At 40.1% G+C, this 24,161-nt stretch overlaps 2 protein-coding genes across 6 annotated transcripts in view; one reads left to right on the forward strand and one right to left on the reverse strand.

Moving 5' to 3' along the window:
* Positions 1 to 284, reverse strand: part of MCC (MCC regulator of WNT signaling pathway) — a gene marked incomplete at its 5' end in the record, with an annotated part of 425,634 nt that extends 425,350 nt beyond the window's left edge. The window contains one exon of the mRNA XM_082455726.1: positions 1 to 284. Within this exon, the coding sequence (XP_082311852.1) occupies positions 1 to 284 (284 nt within the window).
* The window catches only part of LOC309657831 (uncharacterized protein), a 27,348-nt gene continuing 3,445 nt past the window's right edge, over positions 259 to 24,161 (forward strand). Inside the window, exons 1-4 of one of the 5 annotated variants that reach the window (XM_082455804.1) lie at positions 259 to 375; positions 598 to 691; positions 18,523 to 18,567; positions 21,585 to 21,696. In XM_082455804.1, the coding sequence (XP_082311930.1) occupies positions 283 to 375; positions 598 to 691; positions 18,523 to 18,567; positions 21,585 to 21,696 (344 nt within the window). In that variant the 5' untranslated portion in view covers positions 259 to 282. The other 4 variants (XM_082455803.1, XR_014261914.1, XR_014261915.1 and 1 more) reach the window with 4 other exon arrangements.

Below are 24,161 nucleotides of genomic sequence, written 5' to 3' on the forward strand. Positions count from 1 at the left end.
CTGCTAATGTAGCCGTCGCCGTCGCCGTCGCACGTCTGGAAGAGGCGCCGCATCCTCTCCTCCTCGCCGGTGCTGGACGTGTCGCTGCTGCTGCTGCTGCCGCCGCCGCCGCCGCCGCTGCTGGCGCTGCTGGCGCTCCTGGCGCTCCTGGCGCTCCCCGCCGCCGCCGCCGCCGCCATCATGCGCCCGCTCCCTGCTCGGGAGGCGGAGGACGCGCGGCCGCAGGAGGAATCTGCGAGGCGCACACGCGCTCGCGGCCCCGAACCTGCCTGACGACGGAGCATGCCCAGTGGCCGCCCGGGCGCTCCAGGAGAGGGATTCCAGCTCTCCGGGTTTTGCCCGGCTTGGAAAGATGGGCGCTCTTCAATCGCGGGAGTAGGCACCTTAGGGGAGAGGGAGGAAGGGGAGGAGGCTCGTGGAGTCAGGGAACTGAGCTTGGCGACGGGGACGCGAGGGGAGGCCGCCCGGGAAGGGTGTCAGCGTCGTGCATCCGGCTAAGAAGCGGGCTCTCGACACCTGCGGACGCTCCAGGCAGAGGGAGCGTGTTCTCCGGCCAGAACTCTTTTCACTGCCCCAAGTCATGGATTTCTTTTTCAGGAAAAAGATAAACGCTTCCGTTTTTGGAAACTCAAAGCGGGGCTCGTGGTCCTACTCTGCTGGACTGCGCTGGATTCTGTACCCGTAACCCCAGGTAAGACCCGGAATGACTGATCTTTTATGCATTTTTACCACCTAACAAGAAATCTAATCCTCCTTGGGTCTTCCGCACTAGACTGGGAACAGTCTGCGCTCCTACATGGCATTGTGCACATTTGGTCCATTTCTGGAAATGGCTCACCCTCCTGACCTGGCATCACTAGAATTTGCCCCATCAGGTTTAATAATGTCAAGAGGGAATGTAATAAGTCTCATTTGATCCACACCACAGACACACCTGAAAGATGTCTCTATTATTGTCAACCCTATGATTTAGGAGGTAAAGTAACTACCTCATGGAGTTATCTTGGTGATAAAATAAGATAGTATATAATGCACTTATGACAATGCCTGCCACCTACTAAGTGCTCAATAAACGTTAGCTCTCATTATCTCCAACTTATAAGAAAACTGAGGCACCGGAACTTGTTTAAGGTTTCAAGCTTAGTAAGTGTAAGGGCAGAGGCAAGCCCAGGCAGGCATTCTAACTCCAGGGCAGGAGCCCTTAAACATGGCAGTATCCTTCTACCACAGCAGAAAAGGAACCACAATGAACCAATTTGTGGTTTAGTGAATGACTCACTCTTCTGTCCCAGACTTTCTGCCAGAGGTCTATGAAATCCTGTGGAAGTTTTCAAACACACCTGCAGATTCTTTGGCCCACCTCTCATGAAGAGGTGGGGTCTGTCTCCTCCCCTCCAACCTGCGTGGACCTTTGTGACTGTCTTGATTTCTGAGGCCAGGTTAGAAAAGAAAATACAGATTCCATTTGGCTGTCTCACTTGGGACACGGATCTTTGAAGCCTTGAACTACCTTGGAAAATGTTTGGCTATGCTGAAGCTGCCATGCTGGAGAAACCATGCGGAGAGACCATGTAAAGACAGAAAGAGATGCCCAAGGAGCCTTAGGTGTTTGAGGCCTCCCAGCCCAGGTGCTACAGCTGAGTGAGTCAGTGAGTGAGCCTTCAGAGGATGCTAGCCCTAGAAGCTGCAAATGCATGAGAGACCCTGAGCAATAATGGTCTAACTGAGCCCAGCCAACCCCCAGAGATATTAAAAGGATTATTGTTTTAAGTCATAAGTTTTGAGGTGATTTGTCACGCGACAATAGATAACTAGGATACATTTGTATGTTTTGAGACTGTCTGCCAGGTCATGAGGAAGGCGTCTCTGCCCTCTTCTCTCTTGTCTCTACCCCATCCACCTATTCCTACTTTAGTTCTTTTTAATTTTGTAAGTTCCCAGTATTTCAGAGCACTTAAAATCTTATGATGAATAGTATGCCATCTTAGAAAAGTCTTATCAATATACCCAATAATATTTGCTTAAAAGATGCTGTTAGCAATACAGATATTGCTGTCTACAACTGAACAAGGACTAATGCCCAAGTTTCAATAAATAAATAAATATTTTAAATCTTTATTTTTCCAATTTTTCATAAATAAGATTTTATTATTTTCTGACAATAAACAGCCAGACAGGAGTTGTTACCTTCAAGTTCTCCTAGAAAGTTGATAATTTGGGGGAAAAAAAAGAAAAAAAGCATACTTATAAATATGCATGGAGGGTCTGGAAACCCAAAAGGTTTTCCAGGATCTGAGTAGATCTCTTCATAACCACACTCCATTTACACAGAAAGTGGAGTGTAAACCTCAACCAATTATATCTCAAAGCAAAGAATGTTTTTCTCCTAAGAGAATATGTGCATGACAGCTCTGGGGATTTAAGTTTAAACCATCTTGAATTAAATCTGAACACATAAAAAGTGGATCTTGACAAATTTCCTAAACAACATTTGTTCATGCTTGAGTAACTCAGAAATGGCTGAACAGATAGGTTCAACCTTTCAGAAAAAAAATTTGCTTCTGAGCTAATATGAAGCATATGAAATTTCAGCTGAAAAGGTTACTAGGAGAGGGAGAAATTTCTAAGACATTGAAAATAGAGATGCCATATGAATATAAAGTTGATAAATGTAAAGTAGGAGCTTGGAATGAGAGCGATACCCATAACCATAAATCTAACAGTACTGGTTATGTCATAATTTCAAAGGTTTTATGTATTTATTTGCGATGAGTACATAGCTCAACATTGTTGTCCTTATCCAGTTTTTTTCCTTCTCAGATTCCTCTTGGTTATAATAATACTTCATATTTATGTAAAACATATCAAAATACACTGTATACATTACAAGATATACTGTCTTCCGTGTCTAACGTTGCCAGTTAAAACAACTAAAACAAGTGCAGCACTGTGCAAACTTGATTATCTGGTACTTGCGCTTCCAAATTCTGTTTACCTTAACTAGAACTACAGGCTAGAGTTGGAATGAGGGCCCCTATGGTGCCTTCTCCCAGCCCTTCTCTCTTTCAGGTGTTTTTATGAGCCCAGCTAAGTTCCCATATCCCTCAAGAAGCCTTCCTTCACCTCCCCAGGTCACACTGATCTCCCAGACCCCTCTTAGCTTGAAGCACACATTTTGACAGCAGAATCATGTAGTTTAGTGGTGACTTGCCTCCGCCACCTGGAGTATCAATTATAACAGTGAGGTAGAGTTGAGGGGGCTTGACTATCTTTCACTGAGCCCTTGTCATAGATCAGTAATGGTGTTTAAATACTCTAATGCTACCTAGTGGGGGAAAGTGTTTATCGTTCCTATTTATGGGGCAGGGGATGGCAAGTGAGAGGCATTAAATCCAAAAAGTTTAAGTAATGTGACCAAGTAAAGGAGCTGGAATTGAACTCATATCTTCCTGTCAAGCTCATGTTCTTCATATTTACTTCACATTGTCTTAATGTCAGGGCCAGTGCAATTCATGTTAGGCATTATACTTTTTGAGTGACACTGAAAAGGGATAACAATGATAAACTTTACTATATTTGTTAGTCATATATTTACAATCATAGGAAGTTAACATGAGCTTTTACAATCTGTCCCAGGTTGGTTTTCTGGGAAGCAGACTCCAAGACAGAGTTTCACATAGAGGATGCTTACTTGGGAGTGCCCTTGGTGCCCCAACATGTGTGGAAAGGAGGTGAAGGGAGCAGCATGGAAAGAGGGAGAAGTCACGCTATGATGTAGGCCCCAGAGCAGCCTTGCCTGACCTCACAGAAAGCTCTGGAGCTAAAATGGCCTATATTGGTTCCCTATTACTATTGTAACAAATTATCGCAAACTGACTGGCTTAAAACAGCACTAATATATTATCTTACACTTCTGAAGGTCAGAAATTTGAAATGAGGGACTTTCCTGGTGGTCCAGCTGTTAAGCCTCTGTGCTCCCGATGCAGGGGGCCTGGGTTCGATCCCTGGTCAGGGAACTAGATCCCACATGCTGCAACTAAGACCCAGCACAGCCAAATAAATAAATAAATATTTTTTAAAAACAAAGAAAGAAATCTGAGATGAGTCTCACTGAGCTAAAATCGAAGTGGCAGCAGGGCCATGTTCCTTCTGCAGGCCCTAGCAGAGAGCCCATTTGCTTGCCTTTTCCACCTTATTCTCTTTCTTCACAGCCGGCTCCTCTTATTATGTCCATCATTCACTTAGTCTTCCAAGCCAGAAACCCCAGAGTCCTTGCCTCCCTCTGCCCCTCACTTCCCACCTCCTGTGAGCCACCACGTCCTGGTGAATCTACCTCCTTAATATCTCCTCATATTGGTCTCTTTTCTCCATCCCCATTACCACAGCTTTTAAAGAGGCTCCTATTATGTCTTTCAAATAATCTGGCCCTCCAACCCATTCTCAGTGCTATAGCCCAAGTCCTCAGTATAAAATGAAAATGTCATCAGGTCCCTCCAGGCTTAAACTGTACCTCATTCGCTCACCTTTGCCCTCAGGATAAAATCCTGCCTGCCAGCGAAACCTTCCAGGCCTTCCATGATCTGACCCCTTCTCTCCTGCTTCTTCCCTTGCCCCTGTGCTCCAGTGCAAGCCATGTTGACTTTTATTTTTCCTACATAAGCTATCCTCCCTTATGCTTATATGCCACTGCAGGAGTCTCATACTTTCAAACCAGAAATGAATGAAGGAGGTGGGGAGTTCATACACCCACTCTAGCATCTTGGAAGGAACAAGACACCCAGGGACAACATGGGTAGTGGCAGTTATGAAGAGAAGAAAGCAGGCTGAGAGGCCTAGAGATCTGTGATTAATAAGGAAATAAGAGTGGGATTTAGAAGTTTGAGCACCTTTGTGGGTTTCTCCAAGAGGAAAAGCAAGGGAAATGTCTGGAGGAGAAAGAGAAATGTCACGACTGACAGAGCTGAGGGAACCATGAACCCTGGGACTTCCTGATCCCCACAGCTCTCCAGTAGGCATTGGCCTATGACATTTTACCTATCTTCTCAGGCCCTTTCCTCTCTAATTAACAATGAAGTTAATAATGGCTAGTATTTACTGAGAATTTAATATGCACCAGTCATTTTTCTTAAGTGCTTTAAACAATGTCTTATTTAATTCTTACATCAACCTTAAGAGGCAGGTGGTTTTGTTCCCATTTTACAGATGAGGGCACCGAAAAACATATGTCAAATGGCATGAAATAACTTTCCACAGTAGCACAGCTAGAAAAAGGAATAATTTTCTCATATATCCGCCTAGACTCAGATTTAGAGAAAGTTGACATCTCTTAGCCAGCCTACCTCTTTTATCTGTGGGTAAGGACTTTGTTTTCATGGTAGTTTTTTTTATTGTAAGATAATTATCTTATGATTTATCATAAATGTATTAAATTTTATTTCCTTTGTTTAATGATTGCCATGTGCAAACAATGAACTTTCTCCTTGAGAAAAAGTGGAGTGTGATGATTATCTTTGTTAGATTATTGTTTTCTCCTTTAAGCAGATACACAGAGTGAGAAATGGTTAATCGTGGCAGTTTGGGCTTTCTTAACTGAATTGAATTTAATGCAAGGTTAATTCAATCAACTGATTCAGTGGCCTTGTAGAGGCATGACCTTTTCCATGAGAGAACTAGAGATACAATTTATTAATGACATCATTCCAAAGCTCTATGTGTATAAACAAAAATCTTAAACGTGGAGGATACTCAAAAATGTGAGACACCATGAACCAGACTTAGTAGCATGTATTCATGCCAACGCTTTACTGGCATCAGAGCCCAATGTCACATCAAATTAATAAGATGTCATAAAAACAGAGGAGGTTTTAGCATCTAAATGTGTACCTTTCTTCCCCCATACCAAAGATATTTAGGAGGAAATATTTTAAAAACCAATATAAATAACAAGCCTCTAACAAACACAGCACCAATCAGAGTCTCAGATTTAAAAGTGCTGAAAAAACATCTTACATATTCTTCCCTTGAGAGACCATCTTCTCATATGTATTTCTCATGCAACTATTTTTCAGTCTAGCATATATATTGCATCAATCTCCATGTGAACAAATCAGATAATTGTATTAAAAATACACTGTAATTGATATAAATGAAGCAGTAGAAGAATGGAAGCTGTGAGGAAGAGATATTTGAAAACAGAAGCCCACATTTTAAGAAATATGGTTTGTCTCAAAAGACCTCATTCTCTTTGTAGTTAGAAAAAATCCTTATGTTCTAGCCTGAGCAAAATTAATTTGGATGCACTTTATCGTGAGACTTGTATGTGATGTTATTTCCTTGTCATCTGGTGGTCTGGACATAACTGACTTTCTGAGACCTGGCAACTAATAATTTTTAGAAACACGTTAACTCTTTCATGTGATGGGACCCATTTAGTAACCTACTGGTGCTGTGGACAAAATGCTACTCTAGTGGCCAACAGGAACTGTTGGTCCACAATTGCCTAAATTAAGTCTCAGGAGTAGAATAATGCCCTTGCTTGATATAAAAACAACAACCATATAATATTTCATATTTTTTGTGCCTATTGAAACCCAAGGTAATAATCAGGCTGTGTCTGGTAGACAACATACTAAGAAAAAGAATGTTGGCATGGCATCTTCAGCCATCTGGGTGGCTCAATAGGGTTACTGCTCAGAGCTGACTAGAAATTGTCTGGTAGATTTAATCAAAATAGACACGAGTTCTGGATAATTCAGACCAAAAGAATAACGTTTCCTCTTACTAGAGAGTCTTGAAGAGGGAATTTGAGATCAATGCGAACCATGTCTTCAATGCTTCCCTTCGCTTGGTCTGCGTAGGATCACTGATGGGGCCATGTGAGGGGCAGTGTTTTCGCTGATGGACAATTGGGAGCCATTTGGATACTCAAATTCCTTTTCCAAAAGTAACCATCATAACACCCATGAAGGTTCTTTTTGGTGTTACCATCCCTGAGTGTCGCTAACAGAGAAAATGGAAAACTTAGTGACAAAACTGAGAATTTGGATAAAATTATCCAGTCTTTGAACTGGACTCAAATTGAGTGGTAGCGTGTCCTGTTAGAATTCTCATCACTCAACCTAAGGACACAAACTATTCAAATTAACAAAAAACAAAACAAAAAAACAAGTCATATGTGGTAAATAGGTGAGGGAAAATAAGTGCATTTATTGATGTAATTAGCCAGTTTGATGGAAAGGTCAGTCAGTGAAAACAGTCGGAATAGCCTGTATGAATTGGTAAGACTTAGTTTAGCAAATATTTATTCTGCATTTCCAACCATGTGATCATGACAGTACTGATGGAATAAGATACTGTCCCTGCTTCAAATATCTCAAATATATAAATCAATACTTGCAGTTCAGTTCCATATACTGGTGATGGATGCATGAAGAAGAATCAGAATTTCTATAGATTTTGAAGTAAAAAATTAGGGATGGGGGAAAGAAAGAGAATCAGGAGACATGTTATATTTTTAGTGACAAAAAAGTGGAATTTAAAACTAAGTGACCAGGAATTCCCTGGCAGTCCAGTGGTTAGAACTCCTGGGTTCAATCCCTGTTTGGGGAACTAAGATACCGCAAAGCCATGTGGCGTGGCCAAAAATTAAAAAAAATTTTTTAATTAAAAAAATAGGGACTTCCCTGGTGGCTCAGTGGTTAAGAATCCGTCTGCCAATGCAGGGGACACGGGTTTGATCCCTGGTCCGGGAAGATCCCACATGCCGCGGAGCAACTAAGCCCATGAGCCACAACTTCTGAGCCTGTGCTCTAGAGCCCGCGAGCCACAACTACTGAGCCCACGTGCCACAACTACTGAAGCCCGCATGCCTAGAGCCCATGCTCCGCAACAAGAGAAGCCACTGCAATGAGAAGCCTGCGCATCGCAACAAAGAGTAGCCCCTGCTCGCCACAACTAGAGAAAGCCCGCGCACAGCAACGAAGACCCAACGCAGCCAAAAAATAAATAAAATAAATTAATTAACTTAAATAAAAATAAGTGACCAAATGGCCTTAAGGTTCCCCTCAGCTTGGCAACTTTAGAAAGGCTTGCTTCTGACTCTAGGCCCTGACCTCCCTTTTCTTAGAGCAATTCTTTAGAAAACTTGTAATTGTAAATTTTTTCTCTGCCCTTTGAGATGTAAACCTTCTTAAAAGCGGCTTGCCAGTTTTACAACCCAAGACTGTATTTCTCAATGACCTGGGAACCATTCCTTTGAAATGTAATCATCAAGGAATATGGCACCCCCATACCCACTCTCTATGGGAGGGAGAAGCCTAACTTCTATGGCACCAATTGGCAAACACATGGCCTAATCACAGAGAAAACCATTTACATAATCAGAGATAACTCAATGTGCTGGACACATCCCATTGATAAGCCTCCTAAAGTCCCCAAGTACTCTTCCACTAGCTCATTTTGCTCTTAAAATCCCTCCTGCCCTTTGTTTCAGTGGAGTTGAGTTCAGATTTGGTTCTGGATCCTCTCCTCAATTGCAGTAGCTTTGAATTAGGTCTTCCTTGCCTGTTTAACTTTGCTGCAATTTTGCTCCGACAACACAAAGTCAACAAGTAGACAAGAAAGGAGGACCTCTCCAGGCAGAGAGCAAAGCATTGGTCAGGGCCTGGAAGCATCATATTCTGCTATGTATATGGGGAGATCTACCCGTATTTGCTACATAAGTGAGGCTACAGTCCCCTCTGCCCACACTCCACTTTATGTACACGTGTATCTGAGAATTTTCCATCTCCACCCCATCAGCAGTGCCAGGACACAGGTGCATTTCTGAGAATCCCACCTAATATCTTCTCTCCCTCCCAGCCTGGAGGAATCTCATCCAAGACCTACATCTTCAGTCCTCTCCTATTACTGTTTCCCTCTGCTCCCTCCATACAATCCCCTAGCTGAGTGGGTTTGAATACAAACCACCCTGCCTTAGTCCTCTCCTGGGGCAAGGGGGGAGTTTGGCTAACTGTCTGAATACGGCATAAAGAAAATGGAAAACTGAGGCAGAAAACATAAATTGATAACTGAACAAAATTTACCAGACCAAGTCCAACCTCCTCTGTTAAGCAGTCTTGAGTGCCAAACTGATTTAAAAGCCACACTTCTGTGGTCCCAAAGCCCCACCTACCCAGCTAATGGGGTCTTAGCTCTGGGGCACTCCCGCATTGAGTCCAGAGGTACAGAATTCTCTTCAGTCTGTTTCCTCTTCAGATCTGCGACTAGAACTCTCCAATATTCACTCAGTCTTCTTTATCTTTCGATGAAAAGGTCCTAAGAGGTCTACTAGTGTAGTTCTGCCATTTTATACAAAGGAAACTAAGGCCCAGGGAACCGTGAGCACAAACCTACATGCATGAAGCTCGTCAATCACACAGTCTGGGTTGGCACCCAGAACTCCTAACTGTCTGTTTAGGGCTTGCCCCCTCTACTGCACCCTGAGCTACTGAGCTCCTGTAGGCAAATTGCTAGATCCTTCTAGATTTCAGATTCCTTATCTGCAAAATGGGGTAACAGTAACTACTTTACAGGGTTATTATGAAGAGAAATGAAATGCCTAAGCACTTTGGTGCAGTCTGACAGTTTGTGTTCCATAAACACTAGATCTCTAGCCAGTTCTCTTCTTTCCTTTCTCATAGCATTTATCACACTGAGCTGATATCATTTATCTATGTCTCTATATCAGTTCATTACAAGCTCCTTTGCTGCAAGTTCCTTCAGGTATTTATTTGATTTCACCCAGTATGGTTGCCTAATAAATGTCTGTTAAAGAAATGAAATAACAAAGTCCTTTAAAAGAGGTGTAAAAACAGCTGCAGGTTTTGTGGGCACCAAAACTGTTTACAAGTAACCCCCTGAGGGAGGAGGTAATGGGAAGGTTTTGTCCAATGTGCACTGATTTTCTGTTTGCGATGATGAAGAACTTCTGGAAGTGGGTAGTGGTGATGGTTGCACAATTTGTGAATATACTTAATGCCACTGAATTGTGTATTTAAAAATGGTAAATTTTATGTTTTTTGATGTTTTTACCACAGTAATAATAACGAATCCTCCTGAGAAGTGGCATCTGTAGAGAACATTTATAGAATTGCAGGAGAATAGAGTCTGTGTTTAGACCAATTGGAGACTTGACCTGGATCTGGAAGTTACTCCCCAGCAAAAGGAGGATGGGATGTGATTCTCTCCGAGCTCCACACGTGTGGCAGACAGAGGCAGCAGCCAGAACCACACAGACATTCCTCCCGCTGGTGCAGAGAGGAGATGTTCCTTGGCAAGAAGTGACTGGTGGGGAATCCCTGGCGGTCCAGTGTTTAGGACTCGGCGCTTTCACTTCCGTGGGCCTGGGTTCGATCCCTGGTCGGGGAACTAAGATCCTGTAAGCTGCGCGGCATGGCAAAAAAAAAAAAAGAAAAAAAAGACTGGTGGCAGCCATCTTGGGGAGAATATATTCAAGAACTTTAAATACAGTGGACAATCCCATATTTTAAATCTGAATGTTTAGGACCTGCAGATACAGAGACTAAGAAAATTTTGTATTTTCATATTACAGCGCTGACTCCTGGGGACTGAGACCTTCCCTTGAACCTGGACGGGTTGCTCATATGAGTCACTGGCAGCCTCCCCAGCATTAAACCTCATTTCTGTCTCCATCTTCTTGCTGGATGCCCGTGCCCTATCATGTCAGACCACGGCATTGCTCTCGCCTATGGAAGAGTTAAGCCAGAGGGAGCTTGCAGGTTAAGAAGCCTTCCCCTATTATTAGGCAGCAAGTGATGGAAAAATCAAGATTCCTCATGTCCAGAGTGCACAGGTTAGGCAAGCAGTGCTTCTGATAGAACACGACCTTTGCCAGGCTTCTTGTCAGGGTGTGCAGCCAAGCTAGGGAGGTCCCTAAAATACTAACTCCTCTGAACAAGCCCCCTGGTCTCAAAGAGGAAGAGTTCTGACTCCTGGTTCCCTTTCTCTCCTTCTTCCCTATTTGAGGAGGGAGCAATTAGAAATCATGCAAGTAAATGTGAAATATGGAACATTTCTTTAAATTATGAATGTTTTTTGTAGTTGATTTTAAAAATCATGACTAGTCTTTTATCGCCACCTCGTGGCAAAAATTGGGCTTTGCAATGGACATTTAATTTTCAATCAGCTCTAAATTCTAGCTTTATTTGCTGCCTAAATACTGCTTGGAGACAGCATATGAGAAATCTTAAATTAACTAAGGAGACTAAATATTAGAAATTCAAATATAGGGGTTATTTCAGAATGCTTTCTAAGCCCTTAAATTTCCAGGTTTACCAAAAGGACACATATGACTGAGACTTGGTTCTAAGGTTGTGATGATAATAAAAACAATCATTGTAATAATATAGCTAACATCTATTGAGTGCTTACTATGTTCCAAAAAACATTCTAATACTTTTCAGTACTACTTATTTATCCCACAGCAACTCTGTGAGGTAAGTTCTCTTTTATACAATTTTTAAAAGAGAAAACTGAGATAAAGTGAGTTAAAAATTTCCCCCAAGATCAACCACCCATTAACAAGGTAAAGCCAAGATTTAAAACCCAACAGTCTAGTTCCAGAACCTAAGCATAGGGTCAACATGTACATTAGTACTGTGGAATCAAAATTCTCCCCACTAATCTAATGCTCGCTTATCCTTTAACTGGAACGTGGTTAAGTGTCAAATGTATGGGAAAGGCAGAAGTGCCATAGGAATTCACAGATAGAACTTGACAAAAGCATTTCTCAGAGAAATTTCAGAGACAGCAGGAACTTGACTTCAAACTTTGGTGTGAAGTAGAAAGGTACAGAGGAGGAAGCATGGCCCAAGTAAGAAGGGACAGCAATGGAGGAAGGGAGGGAGGGTGGGTGCCGGGAACAGGACCAGGTAAATGAAGCAGAGAACAGGAGGACTTGCAGGGGAAGAGAGGAAAGTCAGAAAGGTCAGTCTGGGCCATATTGTTCGTGGAGGATCTTAACATCAGATTAAGAAGTTAGATCTTTAGCCGGGTAGTTATAGAGAATTATTGCAAGTATGGATAATATGGATTGCGTTTGTAATTTTTTAAAAGCTAGAATGCCCAATGTAGAAAACTTGGAAACCAGTAAAGAGAAAGCTAAAAGACCATCTGTAACTCCATCTCTCTTTGTATTACTTGGAATATATTTCCATTCTTTATATTACACACAACCCCCTTTTTTCCCCAAATAATACTGTTATTGCACTTTATGTAATAATTATACAGCATTTTAATGTTTTGGTTTTGTCTTTTATTACAGTGTATATCTATTATAAATAAATAAAATAGAAGCATAAACATTAAAAGCAAAACTAAAATTATAAGCAATTCCAAGCTCCTACTATTAACAGTCACTACTGTATGTGTATGCATGTATTTATCTGTGTGTGTATCCTTTTGAAAAAAATATAGATCCTATTCAAAAATAGAATAATAATTCATAAACGGTTTTAGACCCTACAGTTTTCTCTTAATGTATTATGAACATGTTACTATGTTGACATATGTATTTTTACAGCAAAATTTAATGGCTGCATCCTGTACAAAATAATTTACTCAATTAACCTCATACTTCTAATTGCCTTTGCATCTTTGCAGAAAATCAATTAAGCATATGCGTGTGGGTCTATTGCTAGATTCTGTATTCTGTTCTACTGATCTATTTGTCTTCTTGATTCTAATATCACAACCTTGATCAGTGTAACTTTATACTAAAACTTGAAGTCAGAGAGTATAAGTTAACAAACTTTGTTCTTCTTTTTCAAAGTTGTTTTGGCTATTCTACATCCTTTGCATTTCAACATGAATTTTAGAATTAGCTGTCAACATCTACAAAGGAGCCTGCTGAGATTTTAATTGGGATTGTGTTATACCTATATATCAAATTGGGGAGAATTGATATTTTATCCATGTTTATCCATAAACATGGCATTTCTTCTCTATTCATTTAGGAGTTCTTTATTTTCTTTTTTAAAAGATTTATTTATTTATTTTATTTTTGGTTGTGTTGGGTCTTAGTTGCGGCACACGGGATCTTTCGTTGTGGCACGTGGGCTCTTTATTGTGGTGTGCAGGCTTCTCTCTAGTTGTGGCGTGTGGGTTTTCTCTTCTCTAGTCGTGGCACACAGGCTCCAGGGCACATGGGCTCTGTAGTTGTGGTGCGTGGGTTCCAGAGCGCGTGGGCTCAGTAGTTATGGCACTCAGGCTTAGTTGCCCTGCAGCAAGTGGGATCTTAGTTCCCTGAGTAGGGATCGAACTTGTATCCCCTGCATTGTATGGCAGATTCTTTACCACTAGACCACCAGGGAAGTCCCAGGAGTTCTTTAATTTCTCTCATTATATTTGTAGTGCACAGGTCTTCCACATTTTTTTTCTTATATTTATCTCTAAGTAGTTCATGTTTTATGTGATCATAAATGTTGTTATTTTAATTTCAATTTCCAATTGTTTGTTGCTAGTATATTGATCACACATCTTCCAACCTTGCTAAACTTACTTATTGGCTCTAGTAAATATATAGATATATAGATTCCATAGGATTTTCTATATAGATGATCATGTCATCTGTGATTAAAGACAATTTTACTTCTTCATCTCCAATCAGGATGTCTTTTATTTCTCTTTCTTGCCTGGTGGACTGGTGAAAACCTCCAGTACGATGTTGAATAGAAGTGGTGAGAGTAGACATCCTTGCCTGTTTCCTCATCTTAGCAGGAAGAAGTTCGCCTTTCATCATTATGTTAGCAGTACATAGATGTCCTTTGTCAGGTTGAGGCTGTTACTTCTGTTCCTAGTTTGCAGAGTGTTTTTATCAGGATCGACGTCGGGTATTTGTCAAATGCTTTTTCTTCATCATTGAGATGATGATATTGTTTTCCTTTTTTAGTCTGTTAACATGGTAAGTTACATTGATTGGCTTTCCGAATGCTAAACTAACTTTGCACCCCTGAGATGAACCCCTCTTGGTAACGATGTGTTATGCTTTTAATATGGTGTTAGATTTGATTTGATTCAATGTCTTCAACAGATATCTAGTCCCTGACTAATTTTCCTAAATCACTGCTTTTATGAGGTCAATATTTTCCCAGAAACTAATGATCCACAATATAATTTATTATCCTTTTAATATGGTGTTAGATTTGATTTGATTCAATGTCTTCAACAGATATCTAGTCCCTGACTAATTTTCCCAAATCACTGCTTTTATGAGGTCAATATTTTCCCAGAAACTAATGATCCACAATATAATTTATTAAAGCATTATGGAAATTTGTCCCAAATTAGAAAGAGCCAAGATGTCCAACAACAGAGAATTATTAAATACAATTTGGTGTATCAATAAAGTATTATGCAATCAGAAAGAACATGTTATAGAAAAAAATGATCTGAAGAAAGTATTTGCACATTATTGAATGTGAAGAAAAGCACGAAACAAGCCACCTAACAGTATATACAAATTCTATAAAAAGTAAACACTCTTTGACTCAGAATTTTTGCTTCTTGGAATTTACCTAAGAAAATACTAAAGAATGGGTGCAACGATTCCAAGTTCATCTTCGTCCAAGAATTGTTTTTAATAGCACAAAAATTAGAAACAACCTACAAGTCCAAATATATGGGATTGAATTTCTGTTTGCAATCAAGATAGAGTATCAAAAGACATACAAAGTATGTTCTCTGACCACAATGGAATTAAATTAGAAATCAATAACAGAAAGTTATCTGGACAAAACCCTACTTGGAAATTAAGTGACACACTTTTAAATAACCCATGAGTCAATAAAGAAATCTAAAGCAAAATTAGGAAAAGTTTTAACTGAATAAAAATGAAAACATAGCAAAAGAAATTTTATGGTATACAGCTAAAGAAGTAATATTACCTAAAGCAGTAATATAGGGGGAATATTCTTCCTGTATATACCTATATTGAAAAAGGAGAAAGACCTTGAGTCAATGGCATCAGCTTCCACCTTAAGAAACAAGAAAAATGTCAAATTACTTAAAAGATACAAACCACAAGGCTTATTCAAGAAGAAGTAGATAACCTGAGGAGCCCAATATCTACTGAAGATATTGAATTTGAAACTTTAAACCTTCCTGTAAAGAAAATTCCATTCTCAGATTTGGGCTGAGAAGGACTGGAAGTAGGGACATGTATTCCATACCATTAAGATTCTAATATAATACTATAAACATGAGGTTGTGGTGGTGACAGAGGAATGAAGACGTCAGGATGGGTGGAAGAAATATTAAAAGATTCAAAAGACTTATTGACTGATGTAGGAATTCAAATTAGTTTATCTTTAAAGCAGTGGCATTTTTAGGTAAAATTGTGTCTTCACTTTTATCTTTAAAATATCTATTTTCTTAGCATTTATTCTCACTTGTCAGGCAGTAATATTTTCTAATTACTCAATAAGGGTTTCTTCATAGAAGGAAACCAGGGCAAATGTTTCTAAAGCAATTATATCTGAGAAAGAACAGTATTCATATAACTCCACATTACCTTCTAAGAAATTCTCTTAGTCCCTTTTGAATTATATCCTTTCCACATAAAGAAATAGCAAATTTGAGAACTATCTCTATCTTATTATACCTTTATTTGTTACCCTGCAATGTGTCAAAGCAAAACCTCTTTGGTCACTTGACTAGAGAAGAACTCATCCTGTCTTCCTGTCAATAAATCCCTGAGAGGACACAGCCCACCCCTGGTTCCTGCAGTGCCTCTGGAGTGCCTGGAGCTGGGCAGCGGCTTGCTGGGCTTGTTCAATGGACGGAGAAGGCCCATGTCTAAGCCTTCCACTCACATCTTTCTTTACCCACCTCCTTTCCTTTGTACTTCTCTTTCCTACCTCTCTCACCTTATAATATTTTTAAAACTTATTTTTTATTGAAGTATAGGTGAATTACAATGTTGTGCTAATTATTGCTGTACAGCAGTGACTCAGTTATATATATGTATACATTCTTTTTTTCATATTCTTTTCCATTATGGTTTATCACAGGATATTGAATATAGTTCCCTGTGCTATACAGTAGGACCTTATAATTTTTGAATGCTAAGATCTAAGAAATGTTCATAATTGTGTGCCTTGCACAACTTATCTCTTATTTTAGCAGATTATTTAGCTCTTTGCTCAAAATTTTAAAAATAAGATCTGTCATCTCATTTTAAGGTTTCTTCTGAGCACTTACCTAAAACCCTTTGCCCTGGCCGGGTCGTCACAGTCACAGCGAGGTTAAAAAATAGATGCCTGGCGTCATTGCTCTCAGGAGGCTCGATCAATGGCCAGGTCCAACTCATTAGACTAAGCAACAAATTTCTTCACAAACCCCACAGAAAAACAGGATGTACACTATATGTTTCTCTATTGCTCATTTAACGTCAAAAAGCAACACTATGATGATCTAAACATGCTTGAAGAATGCCCAGTTTCCGTTTACCTTTTGGTCTTCGGGAATTTTCTAGTAGGTCAGTTGCATAACTACCTCAACCACAAACTCAGTTTCACAGCAGTCAAGAAGCACCAACTTTAAATTTTTCAATTTATGAATTATTTCCCTCATTCCTTAAGCTCCACCTGCAACTTTGATGGTCTTAAGCTGTTTAAATCCCCTTTATGTCATGTGCATGTAATAACATCGGTAATGACTACTCACCCCAATCCTACCTAAAGCTTTAAAAACACTATGAACTTCTCCACTACCGTCTCAACATTCATTAATGAAATCTCTGAAGTGAACACATTGGAAGCATTTATACCATGTGATGTAAATTTCTGTTTAGTGTAAACGCTGGCAGCCCAAAACTCTCCTGATAATGTTTTTTTTTTCACTTTGAAATACTTCAGTGTGTTATCTTTAAAAAAGATAGAAGCTTTCTTATATAAATGTAGTTCCATTATTGCTTTTAACAACATTCTTTAGTATTCCTTAATATTTCTAATTAACATTCTGTAGTATAATGGTTTTTTAGGCAGAATAAATATCATTCTATTTTCAATCTTTTTGTTAAATACTTACTGACTTGGTACCTTGGGAAAGTTACTTAAATTTTGTAAGCAGGGGTGTGTTAGAACAGGAGCCAGCTTGCAAGAGCCAATTGTTAAACTTTCAGGAATTTTGCCTAAAAGTTTTTAAACCTTTGGAGACTTGAAATCAGCCATGGTAGGAGTATTTACCACAGATGGTGTCAAATGCTACAAATGGGGACATTTTTTTTCCCCATAGAAAGCTGGTTTACCTCTAAGCCTTAGTTTCTTCATCCATAAAATGAAAAAAAAATTCCAATCTGTATTGGACACATTCAGTTGCAGTAAACAGAATCTCTCTGCTAGTTTTGTTTTGTTTTTAATTTGGCTGTGCTGCATGGCTTGAGGGATCTTAGTTCCCTGACCGGGGATTGAACCCATGCCCTTGGCAGTGAAGGCGTGGAGTCCTAACCACTGGACTGCCAGGGAATTCCCTCTGCTAGTTTAAATAGAAAAGGAATTTTCCAGAGAGCACTATAGAACTGTAGGGAAGACTGATAAAATCAGTTATAGTTTGAGGTCTCAAAAATAAATCTGAGAGTCATAGCGTAAAACTGGGCCACCAAGGGACCTATTGCCTCTTTCTATGTTCAGGAAGCCACCTGTCCATTTGGGAAGCTGCTGCTATGGTTACCGGTTATTTATTTATTTATTTATTTATGGCTGCACTGGGTCTTCATTGCTGTGCACAGGCTTCCTCTAGTTGTGGCGAGCGGGGGCTACTCTTTGTTGCAGTGCGCGGGCTTCTCATTGCGGTGGCTTCTCTTGTTGCGGAGCACGGGCTCTAGGCGCGCGGGCTTCAGTAATTGTGGCTCATCGGCTCTAGAGCACAGGCTCATTAGTTGTGGCGCACGGGCTTAGCTGCTCCGCGGCATGTGGGATCTTCCCGGACCAGGGCTTGAACCCATGTCCCCTGCATTGGCAGGTGGATTCTTAACCACTGCGCCACCAGGGAAGCCCTGGTTACCAGTTTTAAAACTACTTTGCTTCTACCATGACCAGGAAAGCTTCTCTGACCAAGAAGCCACTGCAGGCAAACCAGAGACTTCCACATTGCCTTTCCTGGCTCTTGCCTTCTAAATGTTTCAAGAGAGCATCTGACTGGCAGAAACTAATTCATAACCACAGCTGTAGCTGCATGGGAGACTCAGATATATAGTCTTTATCTGGAGTGATCTTATGTCCAAATAAAACACTGGAGGGTCTATCACCATAGATTAAAAGAAAGGGGAAGAACAGCTATTGGAGGACACCTAGCAGTCTGCCATAGACCACCACTTCCACCCCTGAGATCTGTGAGCACCCTTTTTCCCAAACAGGGAAACTTCATACCTTCCCTAAGAGGAATGACTTCCAAGTTCCATCTGCCAGAGACTAAACCCAGCTCAAAGACCAGGATATCTGAGTGACACAAAGTTCTCTCCATTAGGTCCAGATGTGGCTACCTGCGGACAGGTGATCCAGGAAGTGACTGGTGAGTTACTCCCCCGTGCCCAACACACACACACACACACACACACACCACTTCTATGGTGGAATAGGAACAGGATAACTATAATAAAAAGTTCCCTTCCAAAAAAAAAAATATTGCAATGGGCAGAAATTTCAGAGATGTCTGCCCTGGCAATAGGCTATTATAATTTTCTAGGTTAGCCCATCCAAAAACCTCTGGTTCCTCTATCATCTCCATGACTACTGGCTTTGTTTTCTTGGAGGTCCTTCTTTGTCCATTAGCCTCCTCGATCACATCTTCATTGGGCATTGGAGAGTCTGCCCTTCTTGGGGCTGCAAAACTTTCACATCCTCCTTTTTGCTAGTGTAGGTTTGGGTACTTAAGTTTGCATTATACTCAGTCAGGCTTTGGCAGGCCAGGTTTATGGTTTCTCTGGTAAAGAATTTCCTCTTAACTTAATAGGCATCCAGTCTTTCTTCTGGTCAGTTGCAGTGTAAAAATCGTACCCAAAGAAATCATCTAGACATTATATATGTGTATGTGTGTGTGTGTGTGTGTGTGTGTGTGTATACACACACACGTATATATATATATGTATATATGTGTATATACACATATGTGTATATACACGGGTATATACACATATACACATGTGTGTATATACACACATATGTGTACATATGTATATACACACATATGTATTATATATATTTATCAATCAAATATATATTATCTATAAAAGTCTGCAGATCTTGTTTTAATTATTACCTGCTATGATCTGCACAGCCTCTTTTCAACCTAATTATGGTGTTTATGGGTTGAATTGTGTCCCCCCCAAAAAGATATGTTTGATTCTTAACTCCCAGTTCCTCAAAATGTGACCTTATTTGAAGACAAGATCTTTACAGTGGTAATCAAGTTGAAATGAGATCATTAGGGTGAGCCCTAACCCAGTATGACTGGTGTCCTTATAAAAAAAGGGGAAATTTGGATGCAGTCATGCACACAGGTACAATGTCACGTGAAGATAAAGGCAGAGATCAAGGTGATGCAGCCACAAGCCAAGGAACACCAGAGGTTATCAGTAAACCACCAGAAGCCAGGGGAGAGCCATGGAACAGATTTTCCCTCTCAGCTCTCAGAAGAAACCACCCTGTGGGCACTTTGATCTCAAACTTCTAGCCTCTAGAACTGTAAGACAATAAATTTCCGTTGTTTAAGTCACCCAGTTTGCAGTACTTTTTTATAGCAGCCCTAGCAACTAATAGAGGCAGCTTCCATAATGCCCTAAAATAAGGGTCTTGAGTGGTAGGGCAACACCCTTAATCTGATCTGTGCTGCTGTACTGATTCTTCTTGCCCAGCCCAGAAGGCTTTCTAGAGATCCTTGTAAATAGTTGGGGCCACTGTACTCCTTCACAGCTAACTCTTATTATCACTTTAGTGTGGAGGTACAGACACAGTGGACATTTTTTAACGCTGTGAAGCACCAAATCGTCAGGCTTACAAATATTTTAGATTCTCTGACACAGGTTGAGATTCTCTGCTACAGCTTTAGATTCTCTGTCCTTTCCTTAGCAGAGATACAGCTTGCCCTCAGTATCCTCAGGTTCTGCGGTTGAATTGGTGAATGCAGAACTCGTGGATAAGGAGGACCAACTGCTACCTGTCCTCCCTCATCATCTGCTTCTTGGACTGCTAAGTCAAGAAAACGTACATTAATATCCTTTAGGGCATCCCCTCATTTCTAAATTCCAAATTTTGTATTGGCCAACGTTCACTTGCAAAGAACAGAAGCCATTTTAACTAGTCTAATCAGAAAAAGATTTAGTACAGGTTTTGTTATTGCTTAGAGAATCAGTTGGAGGGTTGAAGAAATCCTTTCTGAACAGTTCAACAGTGTGGAGCCAGCAATGCAGATGTTCCTACAGCTGTTGGGAAACCATCGGGATCATAAGGCAACCTTAAACTGGGGCAGGGCACTGGAAGACAGAAGCCTGCCTAGAATTGCAGAAGCAGTAAAGCATGATTTTGACATCTCTTCAGATCTCTCAAGAGTACATCTTATTGGCAGGACCCAAGTCCATTCAGAGCTCTAGCTATCAGAGTGCCTGGGAAATGTCTGTTTTTCTGGACTCTGATGTGCCCAGCTAAAAATTAACAGCTCTAATTCTGTGAGAGAAAAGGGAGAGAAAAGGGGGAAGGAGATAAAGAAGAAGTAGTCAGATTATGAATGTAAATATTTTAGAATTATCTCTGACACAGAGCAGGCCCTCACTGACAAATTTATGGAAGCACGAGTTCTTAAGAGAGAAAATGTGAAATCAGAAACAGGAGATTTCCTCTGGAGGAAAAATTGACCTTGTAAGTCAAAGGTCCTGGTCCAACTGAATTCTCTTATACTTTGTTCCTTCTCAAGTGGTTTTACCTCCCCATGTGTTTGATACCTGTGATTCAAGGAAATAAGGGCTCTCAGATGTGTATCAAGACTGCGTTTATCTCTTTAAAATTTTAAATCTTAAACCTAGATTTGTGAAATATGTTTTAGAGCAGAGATCAGCAAAGTTTTACTATAAAGGTTCAGATAGTAATGTTTCCATCTTTGCAGACCACATAGTGTCTGTTGCCATTTCTCAATCATGACATTGTGGTGTGAGAGCAATCATAGTACATAGATTAGTGAGTGTGCCTATGTTCCAACAAAATTTTACCTACAAAAAATGTGGCGGACCTAATTTGGCACATGGGTTGTCATTTGCGGACCCTTGTTTCAGGGTGAAATAAATTAAAAAATAATTCTATCAGAGTTACCTTGCTGATCATATCAGTCCACAGATATGGACTATAGTTGGTCCTTCCTCTTCTCTCTCTGCGTGTAGAGTCCTTTCTTTTACACAAACACTCACCCTAACTTCTGGTGTTTGAGACCGGCACTTCCCTCTGCTTGGTTTCACTTTACAGTCATGTATCAATGTTCTGACCATTTGTGAACCTAAAGACAACAGGAAATTTCTTTAACTTCAATAACCGTCTTTACAGTGGAGATAGCAAGCTGCCACCAACTGTGCTCGGCCACACGTGAAGCAACCAGTGTGTTTTTCTGTCGGCCTCGACTGTGGGCTGGCTTTGCCTACAGGCTCCTGATCCTCAGGTACCGTGAGTACACATGAGCTGGCGTGGCCTCCCACAGCCAGACAGAAATTCTACTGCTGTCCCTGGTGGGGCATCAGCTTTCCTGCTGACATCTGGCCTCTGTCACTCATTAGCTATGTGATTTTAGGATAATTACCTAAACTTCCTAAGCTTCAGTTTCCTAGTAAGCAAGATGGAGATCATGATAATATCTACCTAGAGCAGTGCCTGGACTATATTAAACAGTCCATAGATTTTATCTACAAGGGTGAATTTGGTATCAGCCAGTTATATAATTTATGACGATTATAATATTGCTGGTCGGCCTTCATTTGCATCTGAATATTTTGATATATGAACAACAAGTAACATTTGAGTTTTGTTTGCTTGTTTTGTTTGTTTTAATCATGGTCTAACATGAATATTTTCTATACATTGGTAGAGCATGTTTTACTATTCAGTTGCCCTAAATTTTCTTAAAAGTGCACTTAAAAAAAAATAAATTAGCATAAGCTTTAAACAATAGAGCAGACAGCACAGAAGAGTAAAGCACAAATTTAAGTAACAGAAATAAATAATAAGGACAATTCCGTATTTTACCCACTGAATCTTAACATTTGCCTGTGCCTCTGGCCCACTCTCTTCTCACACAAACCTTGCTTCCTTTTCTTTCCTGCTAGTGCTTAAACACTAGTCAGACTGGTTTTATTTTATTTTATTTATTTATTTTGTAAATATTTATTTATTTGGCTGCACTGGGTCTTAGTTGTGGCAGGTGGGCTCCTTAGTTGTGGCTCCCAGCTCCTTAGTTGCAGCATGCAAACTCTCAGTTGCAGCATGCATGTGGGATCTTGTTCCCTGACCATCCCCTGCATTGGGAGCGCAGAGTCTTATCCACTGTGCCACCAGGGAAGTCCCCAGACTGGTTTTAGATTTGCTATGGGACATCATCCGGAAGTCACATTCCGAGATCCCCACCTCCAAAGATTCTGATTTAGTAGTTTCAGGATAGGGCTTGAAGTCTGTATTTTTAAATGCTTCCCATCCATGAGGCAGATGTATGGGAGATTTGGGGACCTCTGTTCCACACTCTAACTCGTGTTCTCATCCAAGGGCTTCCCCCCAAACCCTGCTACCATTTCTCTGTGCTCACCAGTGCCAAATCTGTGCCAGCCTCCAGCCTCTGCAGCCAGTCTTGAACACTTAAAACGCTGCAAAGAAGATATTCTTCTTTTAAAGTTTTTTTTTATTGAAGTATAGTTAATTTACAATGTTGTGTTTCAAGTGTACAGCAAAGTGATTCAGTTGTACATATACATATATATATATACACATTCTTTTTCAGATATTTTTCTTATAGGTTATTACAAGATATTGAGTATAGTTTCCTGTGCTATACAGTACGTCCTTGTTTACCTATTTTATCTACAGTAGTGTGTATGTCTTGTTTTCTATGTCTATGAGTCTAATTTCTGTTTTGTAAATAAGTTCATTTGTATCATTTTTTTTAGATTCCACATATAAGTGATATCATATGATATTTGTCTTTGTCTGACTTAACTTCACTTAATATGATAATCTCTAGGTCCATCCATGTTGCTGCAAATGGCATTATTTCATTCTTTCCTATGGCTGAGTAGTATTCCATTGCATATATGTACCACATCTTCTCTATCCATTCATCTGTCTATGGACATTTAGGTTGTTTCCATGTCTTGGCTATTGTGAATAGTGCCACCAGAACATTGAGTGCATGTATCTTTTCAAATTAGAGTTTTCTCCAGGTATGTACCCAGTAGTGGGACTGCAGGATCATATGGTAGCTCTATTTTTGGTTTTTTAAGGAGCCTCCATACTGTTTTCTATAATGGCTGCACCAATTTACATTCTCAACAACAGTGTACGAGGGTTCATTTTTATCCACACCCTCTCTAGCATTTATTATTTGTAGACTTTTTAATGATGGCCATTTTTACTGGTGTGAGGTGATACCTCACTGTGGTTTTGATATGCATTTCTCTAATAATTAGTGATGTTAAGCATCTTTTCACATGCCTGTTGGCCGTCTGTATGTCTTCTTTGGAGAAATGTCTATTTAGGTCTTCTGCCCATTTTTGGATTGAGTTTTTTTTTTTTTTTTTTGATATTAAGCCTCATGGGCTGTTTGTATATTTTGAAAATTAATCCCTTGTCAGTAGCATCATTTGCAAATATTTTCTCCCAGTTCATAGGCTTTTTCGTTTTGTTTATGGTTTCCTTTGTGGTGCAAAAGCTTTTAAGTTTAATTAAGTCCCATTTGTTTATTTTTGTTTTTATTTCCATTACTCTAGGAGACGGATCCAAAAAAGTATTGCTGCTATTTATGTCAAAGAGTGTTCTGCCTATGTTTTCCTTTAGGAGTTTTATAGTATCCTGTCTTACGTTTAGGTCTTTAATCCATTTTGAGTTTATTTTTGTGTGTGGTGTTAGAGAATGTTCTAATTT

This window comes from Balaenoptera physalus (assembly GCF_965194825.1).
Source record: "Balaenoptera physalus genome assembly, chromosome: 3".
Taxonomy (NCBI): domain Eukaryota; kingdom Metazoa; phylum Chordata; class Mammalia; order Artiodactyla; family Balaenopteridae; genus Balaenoptera; species Balaenoptera physalus.